The 27,801-nt window shown below is 37.1% G+C and overlaps 1 protein-coding gene across 3 annotated transcripts in view; it reads left to right on the top strand.

Annotated features, from left to right (window-relative positions):
- TNKS (tankyrase) overlaps nt 1-27,801 on the top strand; it is a 227,012-nt gene that overhangs the window by 59,751 nt on the left and 139,460 nt on the right. For all 3 annotated transcript variants that reach the window (XR_002523692.2, XM_031669351.1, XM_003902438.5), the window contains exon 3: nt 2,282-2,377. Coding sequence is in view for 2 of the 3 variants with exons in the window: in XM_031669351.1 (XP_031525211.1) it covers nt 2,282-2,377 (96 nt within the window). In the remaining variant the exon portion in view is untranslated. The remainder of the gene's footprint in view (nt 1-2,281; nt 2,378-27,801) is intronic.

Here is a 27,801-nt window from a genome sequence, read left to right as displayed (position 1 = left end):
CTTTAAATATTATGGTGAGCTGATGGGGATTGTCAAACTCCCTGCCCAGCACCTTTGCATACCACTTTATGTTCTGATTCAGTCCTCTTGGCAATCTTGTAACCTCTTATGAAAGTTGGGTAAGTTTAGACCCCTGCTGATCTAATGAGGGGTTAGATACCTTACTTATCCGAAAAGTCTTAACTTTACTGAGTTTAAAATTTTTAATTCATATGTGATGAATTAAATATGGTTAAATATTTTCTGATGTGAATTTTATCATCAGCATCTAGTTTAGAAAATTCAGCTGCTTCTTTCCTGTTGCTGCATTACTTCGCTGTAGATGTGTCTGTGTTCAGGTCTAATTAAAGAGATAGGCATGACTTAAACATATTTAGAAAACATCTATTTCAAGTAAATGTTTACTTATTTTAATGTCACCTAAAGTACAACAAAACTACAACTAAACTGTAATGACAGATTTCTATTGCAAAATAGGCAAGATATGATAGTTAAAATACTGGTTAAAAAAAGAAGGATTGAGGTTTTAGGAGACTTTGGAGAAACAGTGAGACTTTCACTATTTTACTTCTAGCACTCAATAAAACTGTAAAATGAAAGCTCCCATCATACAATTGTCAAACTCAGATAAAAATATTCCTTTACTTCTTGTTTAAAGCAGGTTCTGAAGTTCCTGAAGTATGCCGTTAAACTCTGCTTTTCATAGTAGCTATTATTTCTTCTGTTTTTTTCCCTTTTGCATGTGATCACTCAGCAACTAAATAAAGATATAGTTATCAGCTTGCATTTGATACTTGAGTCTGCTTTATTATAAAGACCCTTTATAAGCCAAATCTTCACATTAGAATTTCTTCCTGGAATTAAAAAAAAATGTTGTTAAATAGCTATATCCATTATGATGAAAGAGTACACTTTGATATTGTGGCACTCGCTGTTTTATTCTACTGACTCTTGAATCAGTTTATAAACATCTGAAAACAATTATGTTCATTGTTTGCATTTGCATAGAAAATAATACAGAAAGTCTTTGTAAGATCTCACTGCATCTTCTCAAGCCATAGCCGGTTTTTATTGTCCCAAGTCTGAAACTCCCCAAGATGTAATGTCTGAGATGCACAGGCTCGCCTTCCTAGCAGTTGTGTCCTGGTTCTGGATAAGGCTGTTGTTTGTCCATTATAACAAAGCCATTGATTTTATGGCTAATGCCTTCAAGGAAAAGGAAGAGCTTTGTAAACAGAAGGACTTATTGCTTGGTAATGTATGAGTATTACCTTCCAAAGATTGCTAAAGAATGTGTGTGCTTTAGCATGGAACTGTCATGAATGAATGAAAATTTGGGACTCATCAACGGTAGTGGCTCATAACTTACAATTGAATTTTACTTACTGGAACAACTTTTTAATACATTCATTTATTTAATCATTGTTTGGGTAGAATTACAGCAACAGTCTCCTCCTCTCATGCCCTCTCCACCCTCCATACGTATACACACCACATACCAGATGTGGCTGATAAATGTTTTGGATTAATATATCTGGATTTTACTTAAACAGTGATTTTCTCTTTTGTAGGAACCTCCATATTTAACAATTCCCAGTAGCTACTTTTTACCCAATATGGCAGGCATTACATTCATGCCTTAGGATATATTATAGTGATTGAGTTTCTGTTTCTAAACATTTTTGATGGAAAGAATGAGTATAGGAGGCAGTTCCTTTTTGCAGTTCCACTCCAGGGGACCAGGGTTACACGCATTACTATGTCTGTTAAACTTCTTGGAAGCAAGCCAGTATGTTATGGTGAGTTTCATGTGCAAGTGGTGAGCCACTAAAAGGCTTGCACAGTATTGTAACTATTCTGAGGAGAGGAAGCGTTTGGAAATTCAGCAGTAAGGCAGCGGCAGCAACAAGCAGCCACAGTGGTAGTAAAGAGAGGGGCAGGTTCACAGTTAGCATATTTCACAGCGTGAGCCAGCGAGCACATAGCTTCCCATACTGCTGCTTGAAGGAGGCAAACCAAAACTCTACATTGCAAGATTTTTCTAGTTCCGTGTTTATGATGTTAAGTCATGTGATAATACTGTGCCATAAGTTGCCAACTTCATTTTACTCTGGAGAGGCTCTTTTGCTGCAGTGCTTTTTTTCTTTTTTTTTTTTTTTTCTTGAAAGAGAAAAAAATTGTGCAATGTATGTTTATGCCTACACCATGCCGAGACGACACTTACCAGTAAATAATCTCTGTATCCCTGAGGTAAGATATTGTTTCTGCTTTCCCTGCACAGTGCTGCTGCAGCACGGAGCTGATCCAAACATTCGGAACACTGATGGGAAATCAGCCCTGGACCTGGCAGATCCTTCAGCCAAAGCTGTCCTTACAGGTAAGAACACAGAGAGCTACCGAATGAGTATATCTGTGTAACTCCTTACTTGATTTTATAAAATCTTGTTATGCTCAATTTTTCTTTTCACTGATGAAACTAAGCAAATATATCTGCCGTTATCTACTACTTTATTATTGATTTGCTATCTGTCTCATTAATTGGTATGCTGTCATAGCATAAGCAGTAAGATTGTTGGTCTACTTAGAATGATAGCATTAAATCATAACATCTTTTACTCATATTTTAGTCCTTTTTATGGTTTATATCGTAATTTTTCTGTACCTCATCCTCTCAGTTGTTTAAGACCTTTACTGTTGAGCAAGCAAGGGCATTTATATGACTATAAAAGGAGTTTTGATTGGAAAGGCAACCTGCTGCCTTATTCCTTGGATCGATAGTTAAAGAAAATACGCGCTGCCCCCCCTCGCCACCCCGTTTATACTTGAATCATGTGTTTTCACTTTCACCATGATAGCTAAGTTGTTTTTAACTGAGGCATTTATTATCTTTTTGCTTCAGATAATGCAAATTTGTGGCTTAAGTATTAGTTTTATTAAAGCAAATGCCAAGAACCAGCAAAGAGGAAATGCTAGAATGGAAAAGATCTCTCATAACAATATAGAAAATAGTGCTCTAAGTGTTTTCATTGATCTTCATTCTCAAAATGCTGCATTGGATCTATTTTTGTTTTTATTCTTAGCATCTGAGTCCTGCTGCCTTTGCCCTCTTTTACTTAACTGACCTTTGTAATGAGCCTCTGTCACTGCAGTGCTAACAGTATTGTTTTAGGCTCTGTGAAAGTAAATGACTTTTAACTACCTTTTAAATTTGCCCATGGTTGAAGAAAATACATCTTTTGTTCTCGTTTAAGTTTAGAGTTCATGGTGTGAAAATTTATTAAAAATACTGAGGTGAAGGGAAAATGTTTATGTACAGAAAGCTTTGAAAATCTATGGAATTTTGCTTAATTGCTCTGCATAAAAAAACAACTTTGCACTGTGCTAAAATTAATATAATTATTGCTCAGAGTAATATGATTTTTCTCGATTAATCAAAGATTAGTGTATTTAGTTGCTGAATAACAGTAACATACACTACAGTAATAAACCTACTTAAATTAGTGTAGATAAGAAATTTAAGTATAAATATACAATTTTAAGTAATGAAATTAAAATACATAGCCTCGGGCCTGCTCAGATTCTACAGCTTTTCAGTCTCTTAACAAAGCCCTGGGCAACAATAACAGCTTTAGAGTGGTCTGTGACCAAAGGAGAAATACAGTGCATAGAAACAGGGGGAGATTATAAATGCTGAGCAAGACTCTCTCTATATCTAAATGTCCTCCCTCTGACCTTTCCTTCTCTCCAACTCTCAACACCTGCTTTGTCCATTTGTTAGATACATTTAATATGACAATGCTTTTAGATCTACTTTCACTTTTTTAAAAGGCAACATTTAATATAAGTTATTAACAAGAAACTCTCTCCTAATTTGTAATGAATTTCAGGGGAAACTGTATTGCATGTTGTTAGTTTGGGAAAGCGCTTTGGGACAATCACTCATGGAGACACAAGATTCCTGGAGGACAGTATCACATCTACTAAAATTGATTTGAAAGCCATCTAACACTGTACTTTGCTTAGATAGGAAGATATGAAAGTCTTGGTCATAATACTGATTTTGTTAATTATTCGTTTCAAGAATATCTACTTTTTTTTTTTTTTTTTTTTTTTTTGAGACGGAGTCTCGCTCTGTCGCCCAGGCTAGAGTGCAGTGGCCGGATCTCAGCTCACTGCAAGCTCCGCCTCCCGGGTTCACGCCATTCTCCTGCCTCAGCCTCCCAAGTAGCTGGGACTACAGGCGCCCGCCACCTCGCCCGGCTAGTTTTTTGTATGTTTTTAGTAGAGACGGGGTTTCACCGTGTTAGCCAGGATGGTCTCGATCTCCCGACCTCGTGATCCGCCCGTCTCGGCCTCCCAAAGTGCTGGGATTACAGGCTTGAGCCACCGCGCCCGGCCAAGAATATCTACTTTTTTGGAAATGATATACAGCTTTTCAGATGTGATTTAAAAGGAAAAGTCTAGTAATATGGTTAATTTTGTTGAAATATAAACCAGTTCTATTTCTACATTCATGTTTTATAATGCAGTGAAATAACACTTAGGTGAAATGTATCCCAAAATGTTTTTCATACCATACAGGTTCTCTAATAAGCAATTCTTTCCAGTGGAATTATGGTGAAAGAATTATTTCCAAAGCTAAATTTAAAAGATTAAACATTAATTTTTTTAAAGGATATCTTTTGAAAGGAATGCCTTAGAGTTATTAGAGATCATTCGGAGTAACATGTCATTCTTTATTTTTATGCCAGATGTAATTGTAGTACCCTTACTTACCTTGAGAGTGAAATTTTCATTCTTAAAAATTTTTTCTTTAGGAATTTACTGCTGAAAATCTCTTTCCAGTATCTCATCTTTTTATGTTACTACTTTTGTGCATTAGCCTAAACTGTGTATAAGTATTTATGTGTTTTCCTTAAAGGCAGTTAACAAAGTGACAATCTCTCTCTCTCTCTCTTTTTTTTTTTTTTTTTTGAGATGGAGTTTTGCTCTGTCGCCCAGGCTGGAATTCAGTGGCACAATCTCATCTCACTGCAACCTCCGCCTCCTGGGTTCAAGCAATTCTTCTGCCTCAGCCTCCCAGGTAGCTGGGATTACAGGCATGTGCCACCATGCCTGGCTAATTTTTGTATTTTTAGTAGAGATGGGGTTTTACCATGTTGGCCAGGCTGGTCTCGAACTCCTGACCTCAGGTGATCCGTCTGCCTGACAGTCTCTTTTTACAGAACATTTAAAAAGATGTGACTAATACCCTCTTATACATAAGAATGCATTTTTTTTTTTTTTATAAAACTATACAAAGCAACAGTGTACCCTTCATTTTGCAATTAAGGGACCCTAGCATGTAGCCATTGGTTTGGGAGAGTACACTTGGGTATTTAAATGAGAAGACTTATTCAGAGAGTCTCATCATCCTCTTTGCTGAATTATTGAGTAAGGGAATGATAGGCTTAGAAGAAATCTTGAAGGCTTTCTTTTGTTTTTCTGCTAATGACTGAAGTTCTGGTCAATAAACTGAAGGACTTGGAGGTATTTAGGTTTTTTGTTTGTTCATTTTTTTGTTTTAAACAAGGGTATGAAAAGTCAAAAACAACCTATGTAAATGTTATTGAAGAGCAGTTTTTGTGTGTTTTGATTATAAATTTTTTAAAGTAACATACTTTTGGCCTTTTTTTTTTCTGATTGTAAAGGAAATACATTCATTTGGAAATTGAGAGAAGCAGGAAAAGGATGAAAAAGAAAAATCATTTGTAATTTTGCTACTTAGAGATAACATTTTGGTGTACTTTATTTATAAAATCTTTTCTTCTGTGAGTATCCCACACTCTTATTTCTCTTTAATCAAATCAGCCTAATGTGTTATAACTGCTTAATAATATATATTTTTCAAATTTAGTTACATGAATGTTCCCAAAGGCATTAAGTGTTTTTCTACAACCTCAGTTTATAACAACTTCATAGTACCCTTCTATGAGTATATTTTAGTTTTTTGAGTGAATTCCCTAGTGTTTCCCATTTAGGTATGTTGTTTTCAGTCTTTATTCTTCCTTGTGAATTTAGAGTCATTTAATCATTCTATTGGAAGTGTGCTTCACCAGATTCGGTCTTAGCATCCATGGACATGGTAGATACCGCTATTCTTGACTTTGAAATAAGGAAGGTTTGGAAAATAAAGAGCTTTCCTTTTTAAAAAGGCTGCACTGCACGTGGTATTATGGGAGAGCCACATTTAAGTTAAAGGTGGTTGACAAAGGGAATGTCTGTTGAAGAGGACTAGAGAGTAGGGTCTTTGTTAATCACGTAAAGGAGAGTCTGGGCAGAGTGGAAAGGATAGAGGGAGCAGTGGAAAGTTGAATCAAAAAAAGAGGTAAGAACAGATTGAGACCGAGAGTTTGGAAAAGGATAGATGACCAAAGGAATGTTTATCGTTGACAGGACCAAGGATGATGGGGAAGTAAAGTGAGTGAGTTTAGATGGTCACAGGGTTGCTAAGATAGTTGATGATCCTAGTACTTTCTAGTATATTTAGGGTTAAGGGAATGGGAAGGAGGATATATTTGCATTCAGGTGTCTCAAGAATAAATTAGCTTTAACCTGGATTCATTGCACTTCTGAGGAAATCCAAATCTATGATTGATCCGTAGCGTCCAGTTTCTCTAGAAGGAATCAGCTGTGGCTCAGGCCACCAGGCAATATTGAGGTATCTGGTGTGTTCTTGCTGAGACTGGCTTAGTGAGTCAGCAAAATCTGAAATCCTTTGCTTTTTTTTTTTTCTACTGAGTGCCTCCTACTGCCCTTCAGATAAGACCAACATCTTTAGCATAACCAGTGAGGACTTAAGTGATCTGTGCCCTGACCACCTAGTTTTGACTACTAGATTTTGCCGAAAATTTGGAACTCCTTCCTTTTTTTTTTGAGACGGGGTCTCGCTTTGTCGCACAAGTTAGATGCAGGTGGCTATCTGGGCTCACTGCAGCCCCCTGGGCCTCCTGCCCAAGGCATTCTCCTCTGCCTCAGGCTCTCAGGTGTTGGGACTATTATAGGCAGGCGCTCAACATGCCGCAGGCTAATTTTGGCATTTTAGTAGAGATGGAGTCACCATGGGCTACAGGATGGTCTCACACATCTCCCATCTTAGATCTACTGGGCTTCCTGCAAAGGCTGGGATGAGGTGTATGGTTTTGCCCATGCCCGCTAGTACTCTTTCTTTGCTCTGCCTCTCTAGCATCCAATCCCATTGTGTGTAGGTTCAGGCCCACTATACTTTCAAATCCATCCTGACCGCTTTTACCATCCCTACAACCCCCAGCTTTCATACTCTTCATCTCTTGCTCACGCACACAGCTGCACCTCTAACAGATCCCTGCCACTACTTGTAAAACTCACTCCAGTTCTCTCAGCAGCCAGAATGTGGTCTTACTAAAGCATTAAAATCACTCTCATTTCAACTGCAAAATTCTTATATTCCTACACAGCTTTAAATAAAACTGCTGGGAGATTCTGCAACTGCCTAGGCTCAGTCGGGACGGCCTCCCTGCCTTACTTCTCTGACTTATGCCTCTCTGGCCATTCCTCTCTGTCTCTTGCTTCAGCTGCCAAGGCTGGTTGCTTGCCACCTCAAAATGATGACTCCTCTGTCTGTGTCTGGACTAATTGGGGTTATTTACTGAAACTGAATCACTTCCCAGTTCATCAGTTAAATCTCTGCCCAAATGTTCACTCCTCAGAGAAGGCTTCTCTCTGTCCCTGGAATCAGCTCTATTTTCTAATCAGAAAATTCTTTAGTATATTCCCATAGCTGCTGAATAAAATTCAGATTCTTTAACCGTGGCCTGTCGGGATTTGGCTCCTGCCTTGTATTTCTCTGATCTTGTCTTCTACTATATTCTCTCTTGGTCTCTTTGCTTCAGCTACAGCTGGTTGCTTGCTGCCCCTCAAACAGATGACCCCTTATTCTGTGTCTGGACTAACGTAAGCTATTTACTGAAACTGGAACACTTCCCCAGTTCATCAGTTAAATCTCTAGTTCAAATGTCTACTCCTCAGAGAAGGCTTCTTGTCCCTGGTGCCATTAGCCTACTTGGTTTCCTTCATGGAGTTATTGGTATCTGGCATTGCATTGTGGTGGTGATGTTTGTCCCATTAGAATGACAGCATCACAAGGGTTCGGACTTTTGTCTCTCTTGTTTACTTCTTTATGCCCAGGACTTAGAAGAACACATAAAATGATCAATGAAATAAATGTCTAAGGTCCGATTACTGGTAATTGGGGGCAGCATATTTTCCAGGTCATATAAATATTCATTAACCATTACTTATTTGACATTTTATGCCAATAGTTTTAATAAATTTTTAGCTTCCTAAAAGTGGTTTTGAATTGCATATAGTTATATACATTTCTAAAACATAAGTGCATTTTAAAAATGTTTTAATTGGTAAGACAGATGAGGTTTACTGAGTTTTTTTTATCAACAGATTTCTCAGATGGCTCTTATGATTGAGAACATTCCAGTTCTGGAAAGATGAGGCTACTTGCAGCTGTCACATCAGACATCCAGATGTCAAACCGAGGCCTTATTTTTGCTTTTTTTTTTTTTTCTTTTTGAGATGGAGTTTTGCTCTTGTGGCCCAGGCTGGAGTACAGTGGTGCAATCTCGGCTCACCGCAACCTCCACCTCCTGGGTTCAAGTGATTCTCCTGCCTCTCAGTCTCCCAAGTAGCTTGGATTACAGGCATGCGCCACCACGCCCAGCTAATTTTGTATTTTTAGTAGAGATGGGGTTTCACCACGTTGGTCAGGCTGGTCTCGAACTCCTGACCTCAGGTGATCCACCCACCTCAGCCTCCCTAAGTGCTGGGATTACAGGCTTATTTTTGTTTTTTTCTTTTGGCCATTGTTGTGTTAGTATGCGGTTTTGCGCATTAGCTATACTATAGCCTGGCATATTGCATACCATATGTAGTACATGTTTTACTGTCAGACTATATGATTACTTTTCTCCTGCTGTTAATCTGAACTTAAAGAGTTACTTATCAGGTATTAGAAAGTCTAATTATACAGACTGCATCCTAAAAAATAAACTATAAGCAGAAATAAACCTTACCTTATTGAGAAAAGTTGTATATTTATCTATCTGAATTTTATTGGGGAAATTATTAAGATGAATTTCTGATTTTAAAACATTGCCTTTAGTATTATAGCAAAGGAAGTTAAAAGGTGTTACTGCTGAAACAAAACAATGTGAATACTCATTTTAAATATATGTTAAAATGTTAATTTCTTGACTAAGAAACTTATATTAATAGTTTAATCTTGTATAATTTTGGGCATGAGTAGGAAAATTTAAAGTTTGCTATTAAAAGTGGTTGACTTTTTTGAAATTTTTAAAATATGAAGACAGTTTAGGAGAAGAATATAAAACTCATACCTTTTTTAAAAGATTATATCTGACATAAGAGATTAATTTCAATTTTCAAGTGTTGTTTGCACCATGAAGAAACAGCTAAGCCAGTTTCTTTCTTTTTTTTTTATTAGCAGCAGGTATTTGTTTCATAGTTCATATTGAATTTTTAGATTCTTGCAGCAAGCCAAACTTTCTTTTAAGAAGTTAGCGTTACATAAAATACGGTGACAATAATAATAGCTGACACCTCCTGAATCCTCCTTTGATCCAGGTGCTGTTTCAAGGGCGTTGAATCCTTACAATGAAGCTATGAGGTAGATATTGTTATTGTACTCATTTTTACAGATGGAGAGGTTAAGTTACTTCTAAGTTCACAGAACCATCAAGGGGAATTAATAGGAATTTGAATTCAAGCAGTTTGGCTCCAGGATCAGTGAGTACTCCTATATGTGCAGAATCAGACTTTTTAGCTATTTGTTCATTTGGAAGGACATGGTATGGCCCAAAACAAAAATAAAATTAGAGTGGCCCATAAATATAAACTCCAGGGCTTGAATCTAGTCTGTTAATATAATGTTCCCTTTTTTTAGATTAAAGATTCCTCCTTTTGAAAGACAAAAAGTTACCTAATATTGCCAGTAAGATTTATCGTCATATTATTATAATAAAATGGATTAATTTGGTAATAACTTGATCTTTTGAACTTTGCGTAGTAACCTTCCCTTATCTGTGGGGATACATTCTAAGACCCCAGTGGATACCTGAAACCACAGATAGTACTGAACCCTATGCAGACTATGGTTTTTCCTATATGTACATACCTCTAATAAAGTTTAATTCCTAAATTAGGCACAGTAAGAGATTAACAACAATACCAATAATAAAACAGTTATAATGATAAACTATAATGAGAGATATGTCAATGTCGTCTCTCTCTCTGTCTCACAATATCTAATTGTACTGTATTCACCTATTTTCAGACTGGTTGACTGGGGGTAACTGAAACCACGGTAAGGGAAACTGCAGATAATGGGGAATATCATAAATGATCTTCTTCAGTCTTTGCTCTCTAGTCACCAGGGTTGATGAACATTCATTTGAAACTTAAAACAACTAGACCCTGTAAGGAAAGATGTAGTATTTAAAATGTTTGAGCTATTCATAGGTAAGAGGCAGATCAAATAATGTAAATAGACCTTCAGTTAGTTATAGACAGTAACCTGTGTACAGGCATACCTCAGAAATAGTGCAGATTTGGTTTCAGACCACTATAAAGAAGCAAATATTGCCATAAAGTGAAACACACTTTTTTTTTTTTTTTTTTTTGGTTTCCTAGTGCATTTGAAAGTTGTGTTCATACTGTATAGTGTGCAATAGCATTATGTCTAAAAAAAGTTCTACCTTAATTAAAAATACTTTATTGCGAAAAAATGCTAACGAAGTGAGCACATGCTGTTGGAAAAATGGTGCCAATAGACTTGCTGGATGCAAGGTTGCCACAAACCTTCAATTTGTAAAAAATGTGTATCTGCAAAGTGCAATAAAATGAGGTATGTTGTTTATGGAGTAGGAGGGAATAGAAATTAACTTTCTGGGCTGGGTGCTGTGACTCATGCCTGTAATCCCAGCACTTTGGGCAGCCAAGGCAGGCAGATCACTTGAGGCCAGGAGTTCAAGACCAGCCTGGCCAATATGGTGAAACCCCGTCTCTACTAAAAATACGAAATTTAGCTGGGCGTGGTGGCAGGTGCCTGTAATCCCAGCCACTCAGGAGGTTGAGGCTGGAGAACTGCTTGAACCCGGGAGGCAGAAGTTACAGTGAACCGAGATCGTGCCACTGCACTCCAGTCTGGGCGACAGAGCAAGAGACATTGTCTCAAGAAAAAAGGAAAAAAAAACAACAACTAACTTTCTGTTTAGATAATCTCAACACTCTAGTACTTCAAGTCCTTCCAATGAATCTTTTTGTGTAATTAAAGCCACCACGCTTACATCATTAAAACCAGCATGATCTTTTAACTCATCAAAAGTGACATACTTGTGAAGCATGATAACTTGTTAGTGTATATGGAGAGCAGCTGTCATTTTCCTTAGTAAATTATAGCAACTCTGTAGCATTTGTATTGCAATTTGGATTAGAACTTCAACTACAACCAAATTGGTATTTTAAATGGTTCTTTATAATACATTACTGTTAATATTTGCTTTCTTAAAGTAGCACGTGTGACATTAGAATTCATTAATGCTTTGCTATTGTAATGGTTACCAGCTCTATTCTTTAGGAGTTTTATTAAACTTTTATTTTGACATAATTGTAAGTCCCCATGCAATTGTAAGAAATAATTTTAAAAAAAAAGTCCCTTGTACCCTTTCCCTAGTTTCATCTAGTGGTAACATCTTGTAGAACTGTAATATAACATCATAGCCAGGATATTGACATTGATGCAGTCTGTGGGACATTTCTGTCATAGAAATACGTAGATACTGTTCTGTATTTTACTTATAATATCTTTATCTAGTTTTTTTATTAGGGTAAACCTGGCCTTCGAGAATGAGTTAGTTTTCCCCTTTTATTTTCTGGAAGAGACTGTAATGTGTTAGTAATACATTCAGCCCTAGGTGTCCTCAGGGGTACTGGTTCCAGGACCCGCTGAAGATGCAGATGTTCAAATCCCTTGTAAAAAGTTATATAGTGGCCGGGCGCGGTGGCTCAAGCCTGTAATCCCAGCACTTTGGGAGGCCGAGACGGGCGGATCACGAGGTCAGGAGATCGAGACCATCTTGGCTAACACGGTGAAACCCCGTCTCTACTAAAAAATAAAAACTAGCCGGGCGAGGTGGCGGGCGCCTGTAGTCCCAGCTACTCGGGAGGCTGAGGCAGGAGAATGGTGTAAACCCGGGAGGCGGAGCTTGCAGTGCGCGGAGATCTGGCCACTGTACTCCAGCCTGGGCGACAGAGCGAGACTCCATCTCAAAAAAAAAAAAAAAGTTACATAGTATAACCTATGGAGGCACATCCTCCCATACACTTTAAATCATCTTTAGATTAGTTATAATAATTAATACAAAGTCAGTGCTATATAAGTAGTTTTGTTATACTATATTTTTTATTGTATTTTTATTATTTTTTAAATCTGTAGTTGGTTGAATCCATAAATGCAGAACCCACAGATACATAGGGCCAACTGTATTTCTCCTTAAATGTTTGGTAGAATTCACTATTGAAACCATTTGGGCCTAATAATTTTATTATTATTATTATTATTTGATTCAATTTTAAATAGGTCTAAAACTAATTAGGTTATTTATTTCTTCTTGTGTGAGTCTTAGTTGTTTATGTCTTTCAAGGAATTGGTCAGTTTCATCTAAGTTGTCAAATTTGTGCATAGAGTTGTTTTTAGTTTCTTTTTATCAGATGTTTGGTGCCTGCAGGGTCTGTAGTGAAATCCCCTGTTTCATTCCTGATATTGGTAACTTGTGTTTTCTCCTTTTCTTTGTCAATTTTATTGATCTTTTCAAATAACCAATTCTTTGTTTCATTGTTTTTTTTAAAAATTCTTTCTCTGTTTTCAATATTGTTGATTTTTGTTTTTTATTATTTCCTTTTTTTCTGCTTATTTTGGGCTCATTTTGCTCTTTTTTGGGTTTTTGAGGTAGGAGCTTAGAAAATTGACTTTTTCCCCCCTTTTTCCTAATGTGTGTATTTAATGTTATAAATTTCTTCCAAGTACTGCTTTTGCTGTGATTCACACGTTTTGATTTGTTCTATTTTCATGTTCATTCAGCTAAATTTTTTATGTTTTTAAATTTCTCTTGAGATTTCCTCTTTAACCCACAGGCTATTTATTTAAGAGTATGGTTGTTTAGATTCTGTTTGGAGATTTTTCTGCTACCTTTCTGATGTTACTTTCTAGTTTGATTCCATTGTGATTGCAATTTTTTTGATTTTTAAATCTTTATTTGGACAAAGGTAGGACAAAGTTCATGGCTCAGGACATGGACTATTTTTGTAAATGTTCTATGGGCATGTGAAGAGAATGTATTTTCTGATGTTTTTGGATGTAGTGTTCTATAAATGCCTGTTATTAATAGATTCTGTTGGTTGATGGTATCATTGAGTTCTATATCCTTGCTGATTTTCTGTCTGGTTGTTCTATCAGTTGTTGAGTAGTGAAGTTTCTAACTATAATTGTAGATGTAATTATTTCTCCTTTAATTTCTATCAGTTTTTGTTTCATATATTTTGTAGCATTGTTGTTTGGCACATACACATTTAGGATTGTTATGTGATTGACCGTTTCTTCATTTTATAAAAACTTTCATAATTGTCTTTGCTGTAAATTCCACTTTATATGATATTAACATAGCCATTCCTGCCTTTTTAAAATTGAGATTTGTGTGACACAGATTTTTTGATTCTTTTACTTTCAACCTGCCAATATCATTCTGTGTGAACTGAATTCCATTTAGATGGCATGTTAGTTGAGTCATGTGTTCTCATCCATGCTGACAATTTGTTTTTGAATTGGTATACTTAGGCCCTGTGAGATTTGTGACAAATTCCTCACCTCTAGAACTGTAAGATAATAAATGTGTGTTGTTTTAAGCTACTAAGTTTATGATAATTTATTGCAGTAGTAATAGGAAACTAATGCAGTATCTATTGGTTGTCTTTTTTATTCAGTTTGAGATCTTCATAGTTCTTTGTATGACAAGTGATTTTCTGTTGAAACCTGAGCATGTTGATTATTATTCTGTAAGACCCTGGATCTTACGCAGACTTGTTTTAGCTGGCTTAATTTGATGCACTCTGGCAGGAGAATTATGGGGGTTGGGGAAGGACACTGCTACCTTACAGTCAGTTGTGGGTAGAAGTCTAGGTTCCCTGTCTGGTCACTTTGGACACCCATGAGGGAGTTTTTAATTATTGCTGCCTCTCCTGTGAGTGTACTTGCTTGAGAATACTATAGTATTTATTAATCCCAATAGCTGTACTATAAAATGTGTGTTTGGTCTTCAACCAGTTTCCTGGCATACAATTCCTAAAAATATTTAGAATCTTCAGAGCCATGTCTTTTTGTATGCTGATGAGTTTACTGATGCCTGGCAGTCTCTACGTAGCTTCAGGATGGAGGCTGGTCATTGGATAGACCAGAGCGTAATTAGAGGGTTGGACTTTCAGCACAACCACTGGGGAAGGGAGAGAGGCTGACGGTTAAGTTGATCACCAATGGCCAGTAGTTTAATCAGTTGTGCCTATGTAATGAAGCCTCCACGAAGACTCACAGGGTTTGGAGAGCTTCCAGTAGAGCTGCACATGTGGAGGTTCCTGGCAGCCGGCACTCTGGGGGTGGCATGGAAGCTCCTTTCCCCCTTCCCATGCCTTGCCATATGCATCTCTTTATCTGTATTCTTTATAAATGCTTTATAATAAACTAGTAAATGTAAGTAAGTGTTTTTCTGAGTTCTGTGGGCCACTCTAGCAAATAAATTAAACCCAAAGAGGAGGTCATGGGAACCCCAGTTTATAGCTGGTCAGTCAGAAGCACAGGAAAGCAACTTGGGGTGTGTCATTGGCATCAGAAACGGAGGGTAGTCTTTGTGGGACTGAGCCCTCAGCTTGCGGGATCTAGTGCTGCTCCAGGTAGTGTCAGAACTGATTTGGAGGCCATCCTCCTGGTGCCTGTAGTAATATTGCTTGCTTGCTTGGTGTTTGGGGAAAACTCCCCACACATTCAGTCCCAGAAATCTTGTGTGTTGTTTGTGGTGGTGCCAGAGCAGAGGAAAGACTGTTTGTTTGTGTTTTTCCACTCACTGTTTGGCCTATTTTGTTGCCATAATCAAGAAATGAATGTAGCTGAAAAAAGAAAAATACATGTGTAATTGTCAGATTTCACTTTATAATCATAACCATAAATCTCAAATGGGTTTTTATCCTTGCCTCAGCCATTTCTTTTTACAAATTTTTAGCACTCCTTCAATTTCTTCTTCTCAGCTTATTACTTTTTTCATATTTCATTGAAAAAATAGATGCCATCAAACAAGAACTTATTGCTATCACCAATTCCACCAACTTAGCTGCAGCTGCACTCGTGTGCTCTGCTTTCCTTATTTCTTCAATGGAGAAACATCCTGCTTCTTTCTAAGACCACTTCTCGTCTACTTTTTGCTCTGGATTTCATTCCATCTCACCTTCTCAGGAATTTGTTTCCTGCAGCTATGCTCGGCTTATTGATTTATATCCATCTGCTTATATGTATTGAATTCTGGTAGCTCACATCTTTTACAACAGTAAAATCAAAAGCCATTCTTTTGTGTCAATTCTTACACCACTCTTTAGTCACCTGTTTTTCTGCTTCCCTTTAGAGCATAAGGAACTGCCTAGGGCTGCTCACTACTTTCTTACTTTTTAGTCTGAACTAAACTCACCTGGTCCTGTTTTCATCCCTAACGACTGTACTGAAATGTCTTTTTGCTGTTGTTACTGTTTTTTCTCCCTGAGTTTTTCGACAGACTCCGTCTTGCATATCCATTGGCCACTTTCTCGTGGACCTTCTCAGCAGCATTCAACAAAATTTATTACAACTTCCTTTTTTAAACGGTCTTCTGATGACTTGCAAGGTACAAATTCCTCCTGCTTTTTTATTTTTTTCTTTCATTTCATCGCTAGATCTGTCTCATGATGATTATTTCTCTTCTGCTCCACATTCAGCTAGTAGAAAGGCCCAGGTTAAGTCCTAGAATTTTTACTCCTCCCTTTTTTACTCCTGCCCATCTAACTTTGGTGTAATTTCATCGAGTTCATTTTAAATAGCATCTATGTGCTAAAGACCCCTTTCATTCAAACCTCCTACCTTCCAGTTGATAGCTCTCGTGTTGCTCTGCCCTCTTCAGAAGTACATATCCTACTACCTACTGGACATTTCCAAATGAGTTGTCTGGTTGTCTCAACCTTAACATGGCCAACACAATTCTTTATCTCCCTATCCAACCCTATTGCCATGCCCACCAAACTTCAACCCCATTCTTTCCCTCTCGGGAAATATTACCACAGGCTACCCAGTTGCTCCAGCCCAAAACCTACAAGTCGGACTTGATTCTTCTCTTGTTCTCTTACCTTGTATTCAGTTCATCATTCAGTTTTGTTGCTTTTACCTCCAAAATCTATTCCAAATCCATTTTTCTTAGTTGTCGTGACTGCCAGCAAACATTCTGATTTATACTAGGTCTTACCAAAGTGTGGTCTGTAGACTGGTTTCAATGACCTGTTTGTTTCTGGCCTGCAATGAAATAAGGGGCTGGCACCAGAATATAAATCAATGATATCATTAAGCACACCTTTAGTTTACTTGACTTCTTTTTTTAATAGCAAGATTTGCTTGTTGAAAAAGCAGTACATTCTGATGCAGACTCCTAATCTTGCCGAGCAGTGACATTGCAGCCCAGCTACTTTGAATAGTGTTACTGTAGACTCATAGCTGATAGCCCCCTGACTGCTGTACGTCAGGCTTCCTTAAGTCTGTTCTCTACATAGCAGACAGGAACTTTTAAAAAATGTTAACTGGTTTATTTCATTCATCCCTTAAAAATCTTTTCATTTAGAAAAACATTCAGACTTTGGTTTCCTTTTTTTTTTTTTTTTTTTTTTTTTCAAAGACCCCTCCTGTCGCCCAGGCTGGAGTGCAGTGGTGCAATCTTGGCTCACTGCAAGCTCCACCTCCTGGGTTTATGCCATTCTCCTGCCTCAGTCTCCCGAGTAGCTGTGACTTCAGGCGCCTGCCACCACGCCCAGCTAATTTTTTGTATTTTTTAGTAGAGACGGGGTTTCACTGTATTAGCCAGGATGGTCTCGATCTCCTGACCTCGTGATCCGCCCGCCTGGGCCTCCCAAAGTGCTGGGATTACAGGCGTGAGCCACTGTGCAGGCCAACATTCAGATTTTTAATCTGGCCCCTATCTACCTGTCTGACTGCAATGATTAGTACTTTTCCTGTTGCTCCTGTATTCCAGCCATAGTTGCCTCCTTGCTGTTACTCAAGTTGGTTTCTCTCTTGGGTTCTTTTTCTACCTTTCTTCTCTTCCCAGACTGCTAGTTGCTTTGTTTAAAATGTTCTTTTCCTTAAATTTTTGCTTAACTACTTTTTTTGTTTTGTTTTTTGTTTCTTTGTTCGTGTCTGTTTTTTGAGACGAAGTCTCGCTCTGCCGCCCAGGCTGGAGTGCAGTGATGTGATCTTGGCTCACTGCAACCTCCGCCTCCCAGGTTCACGCCATTCTCCTGCCTCAGCCTCCTGAGTAGCTGGGACTACAGGCGCCCGCCACCGCGCCCGGCTAATTTTTTGTGTTTTTAATAGAGACGGGGTTTCACCGTTTTAGCCAGGATGGTCTCAATCTCCTGACCTTGTGATCCGCACGCCTCGGCTTCCCATGCTGGGAGGTCTCAGCCCAAAAATCACCACTGCTAATAAGCTCTTCCTGACCTTTCATATAGGATAGTATCTAGTCCAGCTACCAGTCACCCTTTATATCCCCTGTCTCTCACTGTCTGCAGTGATTTCATTTACTTACTGTTTTGTTTATTCATGGCCTGATTCTCACCCCTGACTTTCAGTACTGGCTTCATAAGAAGTCGATTTTTTTCTCCTTTGTTCATTGTTATGGTTCCAGCACTCAATAAATATTTGTAAATGAATAATCATTCCGCCAGTGGGTGCTTCATAGACTAGCACTGTTTTATTATAGCAGCACAACATGGTAAAATCAAAACAGCATACCAGCAGTATAAAAGGTACAAGAAATATTAGGGAGGCAAGCTGGAATTGACAATAAGAAGATTTGAAAAGGGACCTTTGATAAGTTGTCTTATCTGGTGGTTGGTTTGTTAAATCTTTGTTGGTCTGTGGATCTCAGAATCTGCAAGTTCTACTTTCAGCTGCTCTTCAATAAACTAGCAGAGTTACTCTTCAAATAATTAGATACTTAGAGAAAAACGCCAGCAAATCCCCATCACATTAATGGGGGGAAAACACCTCTTATTTATAAATTCATGCTATATAAAAGTTCCTATAATAGAGTATGCAATGTCTGGCCCATACTAGTACTCCAATAATAGCCTTTGTTATTGAAGAAAAATTACAGAGAATCAGTTGTTTGCAGACTGCATTCAGAATTGTCATTAAGTTTCTGTAGTCTAGGCAGAATCATCCTAAATGAATGAAATAACCTATCAAGAAAGAGATTCTAAAACTTTTCTATTCAATTGACATTTATTGATTGCCTAATGCTCTAGAAACATTCTCAGAACCTTAAAAAAATAAATGATTTTATCCAGAAATTCTTTACTGTATCTAATGTAAAGCCTCCTTTTTACTATATTTTCTCCTTGATGAAGCAGTACATACATTATCATGAGCTTTTCTAAAATCTTCATTCATTTATACAAGACCTTTATTAATTTGCTTATTTTTATTTATTTATTTATTTTTATTTTATTTTATTTTTTTTTTTTGAGACGGAGTCTTGCTCGGTAGCCCGGGCTGGAGTGCAGTGGCCGGATCTCAGCTCACTGCAAGCTCCGCCTCCCGGGTTTACGCCATTCTCCTGCCTCAGCCTCCCAAGTAGCTGGGACTACAGGCGCCTGCCACCTCGCCCGGCTAGTTTTTTGTATTTTTAGTAGAGACGGGGTTTCACGGTGTTAGCCAGGATGGTCTCGATCTCCTGACCTCATGATCCGCCCGTCTCGGCCTCCCAAAGTGCTGGGATTACAGGCTTGAGCCACCGCGCCCGGCCCTAATTTGCTTATTTTTAAACCAAACAAGTGTTAATTCTGTTTACTCTCCCAAGGCTGCTTTTTTAAACTAGATATTCTTGGCTAAGTATTAGAAGCCTCAAATGTACTGATTTCAAATATCTCATTTAACCGTTGACTAGTTCATAAAGTAGTTTTTATAACATTATTATTACAATACCCCAAATCTTTACATAGCTAGAATCCTCCTGTGCTTCTGAAGGAAATCAAAAGTGATGTGATCTTCTCACATCCCTAGCCAGGTCAGTCATGAGCCATTTTAGGGTGTTTAGGCTGGACAACAGATTAAGAACTGTCTAAGTCTTAGAACAATCCTGCTCCATTGAGATATGATTTTTGTAAGTATACTTTCACATAATGCTTATAAGTTATGAAATGTACTGATGAAAAAGAAGCCATTGGTAATTACTCTGTAAAATAAGTTATCTAGTGTAGTAGAAGAAAATTTACTAAAAACTAAACTAATTTGATATTCTATCATTTTGATAAACACTCTTGTCTCTATTTGGTAGACTTAGTTATCACAATCAAATTTGTCTTCTGCTTTAGGATATAGGGAGATCATCTCATTCATTCTAGTCTACACAATTTTAAGTTTTATATTTGTGAGCCTATTTGTGTTTAATTTTTCCAACTCTTTTTTTGACTTTCCATCTTAGTTCTTTGGTCATAAGTCTTTTCCAAAATAGCGCTACAACAAAATCTGACATGGTTGGTTGATTTTTTTTTCAAGAAAGTGTCAAGTTTTTAAGAATTTCAACATGAATCCAGCAACAGAATGCAGATATAGCTAAGAAATGGCAGCCGAGATGGCAGTGATACATGCTTCAGTGGTTTACTCATTTGTAAACCGTATGAGGAAAAGAGGAGATTAACATTGACTTATATCTTCAGAAGTAATCATATTCTTCATTAAAATCAAATTCTTCATTAAAACCTTTGACAAAGCTTTCAGCAGAGTATTAATGGCAGTTTTATTTGTTATTGTTGTTTGTATTCCCTGAAAGCCTAATGATATTAAAAGCTGAAACTTATAATTAGACCTTTGATAAGTAGAAAGATGCCAGACTTCATGTATTAAAATACAAAGAAGTTTTTACTTCTGTTTAATTCATATTCAACTGCTGTTTTTGCCTCAAAGTTGCACTTTAAACCACTAAGTCAGTTGAGCTATTTGAATTTTATGAGTCATATGTCATTGCTAATGTCAAGCTTCCCTACGACTGTTTCTCCAAATTTTTATTATTTTTATTTTGAAAAATTTCCAACTTATAGGAAAGTTTTAAAAAATACTAAGATGAATACCTATATACTCTTCGCATAGGTTCACCAATTATTAACATATTTTAGGGTGTTTCATATTCTTTTCCCTCTCTTTATATATTTTTTCTTCTCAACAATTAAGCATTAATACAATACTACTATTTATTGGACAATTCATCTTCTTACTGTTTCATGAAAAATTTCTTCGCTTTTGACCTTTCCCTTCAATACCAGGTAACTCTTTTTTTCAGCTGCTTTTGAGCTGCTTGAACCCTATCAGAGACACTTAGAAATCGGTATAGTTGCCGGGCGCGGTGGCTCAAGCCTGTAATCCCAGCACTTTGGGAGGCCGAGGCGGGCGGATCACGAGGTCAGGAGATCGAGACCATCCTGGCTAACATGGTGAAACCCCGTCTCTACTAAAAATACAAAAAACTAGCCGGGCGTGGTGGCGGGCGCCTGTAGTCCCAGCTACTCGGAGGCTGAGGCAGGAGAATGGCCTGAACCTGGGAGGCGGAGCTTGCAGTGAGCCGAGATCGCGCCACTGCACTCCAGCCTGGGTGACACAGCGCGAGACTCCGTCTCAAAAAAAAAAAAAAAAAAAAAAAAGAAATCGGTATAGCATTTAATCTCTACTTAGCTGTCACCTCTTTTCTACAGATGCATTTCAATATCTACTGAAACGTTTGCTTGTTTTCTTTTACTTCTTTTACTTTTGGTTTAATGATGTTACTACTCTCTCTATGTTGTTGTTGTTTTTTTTTTTTTTTGAGACAGAGTCTCACTCTGTCGCCCAGGCTGGAATGCAGTGGCGTGATCTCAGCTTACTGCAAGCTCCACTTCCCAGGTTCACACCATTCTCCTGCTTCAGCTTCCTGAGTGGTTGGGACTACAGGCACCTGCCACCACGCCTGGCTAATTTTTTGTATTTTTAGTAAAGACGGAGTTTCACCGTGTTAGCCAGGATGGTCTCGATCTCCTGACCTTGTGATCCGCCTGCCTCGGCCTCCCAAAGTGCTGGGATTACAGACGTGAACCACCACGCCCAGCCAAATTAAGATTTTGTAACCTTCCTTCCAAAAGTCTACTACTAACCTTCTCAAAGGAGTTTAATTCATAGGTGATCCAGAACTGGATTTTCTAAGTTTATGATCTTCAACAATAAAAATATATAAGCAATAGGTTATTCATTATTTGTAATCGCAAAATATTGGAGCCTGCCTAAGTGCCCAAATATAGGAGACTGGTTGAATAATGTGTACAAATACACAATAGAGTATTTTACATCTGTAAAATAGTGAAGTTCTCTAGAACTACTGATGGATTACTTTCTAAGATACATTGTTTAGTGAAACAGTACAAAAGAGTGTTTACAATATGCCATCCTTTTTGTCAGAAACAATATGTGATAACCAGTCTTTAAGACGGTTCCCAATCAACCTGTCTCCTAGTAGTCTTATGTTTGTATAGTCCCCTCCCACATTGTAGCAGAGTTTTTCTGTGTGAGCACTAGCATACGGCAGAGCTGATGATAAGCCATATCCAAGATGGTCATAAAAACTATGGCTTTTATGTTGGGCTGTTTTTCTCATTCACTTGGATCACTTGCTCTGGAAGCAGCCAACTGCCATAAGACAAGCCCATTTCGGGAGGTACTGAAGTCTCTGGCCAATAGCCAGTGAGAAACTGAGGCTTGTCAATAACCACATAAGATTCTTGGAAGCAGATTTTCCACCCACATTGAAGACTTGAGATGAGACATGATAGTCCCCACATAGAGCTTGGCCGCAACCTTGTTGGAAATGCTGAGTCAGAAGCATCCAGCTAACCATTCCCAGATTCCTGACCCTCAGAAACTACGTGAAATAACATTCATTCTTTTAAGTTGTCAAGCCTGGATGTAATTTGCTAGGCAGAAATAGACTATTTATACACTATAGGAATTAAGGAAAAAAACCTCATTTAACTGCATATGTGTATATATATATATATATATATATATAATTTTTGTTCTCTTTGCCAAAAATAAGCACAAGAAGGATAAACCAGAAAACACTGAAATTGATTACCTGTAAGAAGGTGAGAATAGAGAGTAGATAAGACATTAACTAGACCATGCCATTTTGGTATAATTTTAATTTCTGGAAGCATGTTAATGTGCTACATATTAAAAAATAAAATTAAATTGAGGATGGGGGAAAAACACCTACAATTTGAATGTAAACAGAAACAAATGAACCACCTCTATGTCAAACAACCACACTGAAGAAAGTGAAGAACTAATCTAAGTAACTTTTGAACGTAATTCTTTGACTTCATATCCTCAGTGTAGGAGGAAGGAAAAGAGAATTTCAAACAAACTTTGACTTCTTATTAAGTTTGTTGTTCTGTGTTTTTTGCAGTGAGTGGTGGAGTAATTCTGCAACTATTTTACGTATGTTGTAGGATTAAGCAAATAAGTAAATGTGTTGGGAGCCAGGGCTCTTACTGTAGAAGAAGAATATACAAATGTGGAAGGGGGAAGAAAAGGAGAAACTTGTGGATTTGGATTGAAGTTGTAGGTATCAGAATCATTGGCAGAAACAAACCTCTACCTAGTTCTGCTGCAGAAAAGACCTGGAAGCAGTGAGACCCCGATAGCAGTGGGGCACACCTGCTTCCAAGAGCTTGGTTTCTACATGCTGTTTATTAAAAGACACCAGGACTTTGAAAAAAAAATGACTGATTTCAAAGCTAGGTCAGGGAAGGTATAAAGTGAGCCTGGAATATCTTGTGTGCTAGAAAGTAATGAACTGCTCAAATAAAGAATGGAGAAACATGCAAAGAACATAGGAACCATTCTGAAGGGGCTCCCAATGATAATATCTGGGATAGTTTGACTATCAAAGTATATCATTATAGTGATGGATTATATAGCCCATTGTATGAAATAGGAATTCGTCAGTGGTGATACATGAATGAATGGGGAGGGACACTTTCTTACTGTAGAATGCCTACTAATCAATGTGGAGGGACTGTTGGAATTGGAAAATCACCATTTGCAACCATGATGGTAAAGACTGGTTAGGACAAGAATCATTAGTGGATGCCAAATCTCAGGGGCAATGTTTGATGAGCAGCTGTATAATTACATGGTTCTCTGCATGATTGCTCATAGATTGATAATTACTTGGGAAAAACTATACATTGGCAAAATTTGACAATACTTTTCTGGCTATCAAAATTAACATCACTAATGAGAATGAAATAAGCCTGTGTACTGGCAGATGTAATACCTGAGAAGGTCACAACATTTCTTATGTTGTATTCTGGCTAGGGAGGCATGACTAAATCTCATGAGAAAACACTAAACAAATTCGAATTTAGGTTCATTCTAGGAAATAATTAGCCTGTATTTTTAAAAAATGTCAGTGTCTTGAAAGACAAAAGCTGAGGAATTACTCCAAATTAAAGGAAACTAAAGAGACATGACAAGTAAATGCAAAATATATGATCCTGGACTAGAGGAGAAAAATGCTATGAAGGATATAATAGGAAAGACTGACAAAATTGGAGCACATACTGTATAGTAGATGAAAAGTATTGTACCAGTGTTACTTGAATTTAATTACTGTGCTGTGGTCACATAAAAAAAGTATTGTTTTAAAAAAATAGGCACTGAAGTACTACACGCAAGGAGAAATGATATATGAATGTATTGCAACCTTCTCAAATGGTTAAAAAAATTGATTGTTACATATACCTATGTACATAAACATAGGAGAGAGAAGATATAAAGCACATGGGCAGATGATTAAAAGTAGGTGAGATGGAGGATATGCAGGAGCCCCCGTACTAATTTTGCAAATTTTCTGTTTGAAGTTGTTTCAAGTAAAATGTTATTCAGAGTGATTATGCTGGGCGTAAGAAAGAATAAGGAAAACAGTTTGATTGATGTTAGTAAGTTATGTGGTCATGCCATCTATGCTAGCTTTTCTAGTTTTTCACCTTAGCCTCGTTTTTGAATTATTAGTGTTTATAAAGAGCTCAAAACTTTTTTTTTCTTTTTCTTTACATTTTACTTCTAACTGCATTAATTGTCTTTTCTATTGATTGTTGTTTCAAAATTAAATGTCTTTTTTTTTCCTGTGAATAAAGTTAAAAGTTCCCAGGCCTCATTTTAAATCAGAGCATTTTGTGGGCATTGTCATAATTGTTAACTTTCCTTGCTTTCTATCTTGTTCTGAAGAAAACTCTTGGGCATTACATCTGTTGAGGCTGTTTTGAAGCAAATGATATCTGTATCATTTTGTCTCACCTTTTCCATAAGACGACAATAGATTCAGTGTTCCTAATTGGTCAAGAGTGCATTTACTTCATTCTTTGAGGATACATTACCTTAGTTGGACACCAGACGAGTACTAACTAGTTCCCAGAAAGCTTATTAGCCAAATTATCCTTCTTAGCTTTGTATAGATGACTGCAATATGTAAGTAATTAGTACTTTCTCTTCTTAGGGAAAACGTCAGGCCTACTTAGAATGTCAGTAATTTAGTACCGTAATATTGTTTGTTTGATCATTAGCCTCTTGACAGTTTTAAAATTCCTAGACCTTTATTGATGTGGATGTTGGAAATCATCTGAATTGACAGCTTGAGTGGACATGCAGAAGAATACAGTGAAGAATATACTCAAATCTTTTTGAATGAAAGTGGAAACTGTATAATTATCTGAAATGACTATGAGTTGTTTTAGACATGGGCATTTCTCTTAAAAGAAGTAATATTTGGGAGATTAATTAGACAGGAAACCAGTCCTAGACAAGGAATGCTTTTCAAGTGTAGACTGTCCATTGATTTGTGGATGATCAGAACTTTGGTATTTCCTGTAGTATCATGTTGTTTTTCTTTCTGAAGATACAAACTGGTTCTGTGTACCAGTTTTTATGTTCCTTCCTTCAGGTTTTTTCTTTGTGGGGAAACATTGCTCTTTATAATTCTAGTTATATATATTTGGCTCCAGTATTTGAAAATGGGCCCCAGGTGAATAAAAAATAATCTTTTTTCTCTATTGATGTTCTAATCTTTCCATATGTTGTTTTTTTTTTTATTATTATTCTATTACCCTTCAATGCACTGAGAGTGAATGATAAATTGCTTATGACGGGACATAAAAATGACTCTTGTTTTGAAGAAGTTATTAGAATGCCAGTGGCAATAACAGACAGACTTGGGACTGTATCATTTTCTCTAGGAGAGCAACAAATTTTGTGAACTTGTTTACAAAATAAGTCTTATTTTAAAAACCTAATAAGGGAAAGTAAAATGCTCATTTGCTTATACTCTTTGTAAAAGAAAACCAAAAACATACAAAGTAGAAATATTAATGATGATTTATAGGAGAGAAGTCTAGCCAGGAATAAAGAAGGGAAAGAAACTCCATTAAGAATGCAAGCAATGTTTAAACCACTTTATACGTACTACCGTCACCAGAAGCTTGTGATTTTATTTATTCCTTTTCCTTAAGGTTATATTTTAATGTGTGCCCTTCTGAATATTTGAACTCTTTTTATTATTATTATTTACTTATACATTTTTTAGAGATGGGATCTTGCTTTGTTGCCCAGGCTTGAGTGTAATGGTATGATCATAGCTCACTGCAGCCTCAAACTCCTGGGCCCAAGGTATCCTCCCACCTCGGCCTCCCAAGCCCAAGTAGCTAAGACTACAGGCGTGCGTCACTATAACTAGCTAAGTTTTTTATTCTTTGTAGAGTTAGGGTCTTGCTATGTTGCTTAAGCTAGTCTCAAACTCCTGGCTTTAAGAGGTCCTATCACTGCAGCCTTCTAAAGCATTGGGATTACAGATATGAGGTGCTGCCTCCAGTCTGAATTCTTATATTTCCCTGTGTTTGCCTTAATCATGGCTTCCATGTCAATGTTACTTACTTTCTTGTTAGTTAAAGTATACCTTGGGCCAAATGTTATGGTCAGATATTGTGAATGCTACTTTGAATTATGGCCAGTTTTGGAACTAAAAATCTTCTGTTTGCTGGAGAAGAAAATAGCTATGCCCATGCAGCCATCCACGTATGCCTACACGTGTATACGTATATTTTACATACTTTTTTTCCTAGATCCAAGGAGATAATGTTGAGTGACAGTTTATATATTTTATTTCTGAAAGAAAAGAGAATAGGAGAAATTGTTTTAAAGTTTTTTTTGCTTTAAATATTTATGTCATACTTTTCAGACAAAAATGATTAGGAAAAAGTTGAGATGATATTTTAAAACATAATTTAACCGAAGAGTGGAAGTAAAGATAGTTTCCCTTAAGAAATTTTTGAAAAATGTGAGGTTGAAAATTATTTTAAATGTGTGAAAAGCCGTAAGATCCAAAAGGAGACTGGTATCTTATTTATAACGGAAAAAATAGGATGTGGATGAATACAAAGCTCTTCAGGAGAACTGAATGTATATCCATTGTTCAAATTGGTGCCCAGATCACAGGGCAAAAGAACACAAAAGAGTGAATGATTCCAAGAACTTTCTATAAACTTAATTAAAAAGAGATGGAAGTGAGGATGGGGATGTCTTGAAAATTGTATTAACAGAGTTTTCCCTCAAAACAAACTTTTGTCTAAGCTACTTGTGTTATTAAATTAACTTTCTTCCTGTGAACCTTGACTTAAAAAGTATTGTTAGACTTGATGATCATGCTCTGCCAATAGGTTTGCTGTTGTCCAGTAGTGTGATATAATTGAATCTGAATATTCTCTGTGTTATTCAGAGCAAATAACAGTGCTACCTTATAAATTCTTGAAGCTTAAGAATTAGGGAAAACTAGTTTAGTTTTTAAAGTAGGGCCTATCTTTAATTGGAATGAAAACCAATTAAGCTTTGAAAGAACCCACATTTATAAACTGTCAGTTGTGTAAACATAAGGAGAATAGCTTATGAACAGTTTATTGCCAGATGTAAGAGTAGCTTTCTTTTGATTTTGACCACTCGTTTCTCTGTGGGCTGAAAAATGAAACATTTTTTATTGAAATGAAAAAATAAATATGGTCACTTTAAAATGTATTGCATAGATAATTTTGTTTTCACTGTATAATCTTGTTTAAGCCTTTAATTTTTTTTTTTTTTTTTTTGGTCTTTCTGGTTTTTCCTGAGTATTTTCCAATCTTGTATCTTTTCTTTTTGTTTTTGTTTTTGTGTTTTTTTTGAGACGGAGTCTCACACTGTGCCCAGGCTGGAGTGCAGTGGCGCCATCTCGGCTCACTGCAAGCTCCCCTTCCCGGGTTCACGCCATTCCCCCGCCTCAGCCTCCCGAGTAGCTGGGACTACAGGCG

Source organism: Papio anubis, chromosome 8 (assembly GCF_008728515.1).
Source record: "Papio anubis isolate 15944 chromosome 8, Panubis1.0, whole genome shotgun sequence".
Taxonomy (NCBI): Eukaryota; Metazoa; Chordata; class Mammalia; order Primates; family Cercopithecidae; genus Papio; species Papio anubis.
Note: the sequence above shows the minus strand (reverse complement) of the source record. Positions and strands in the feature narration are given on the sequence as shown.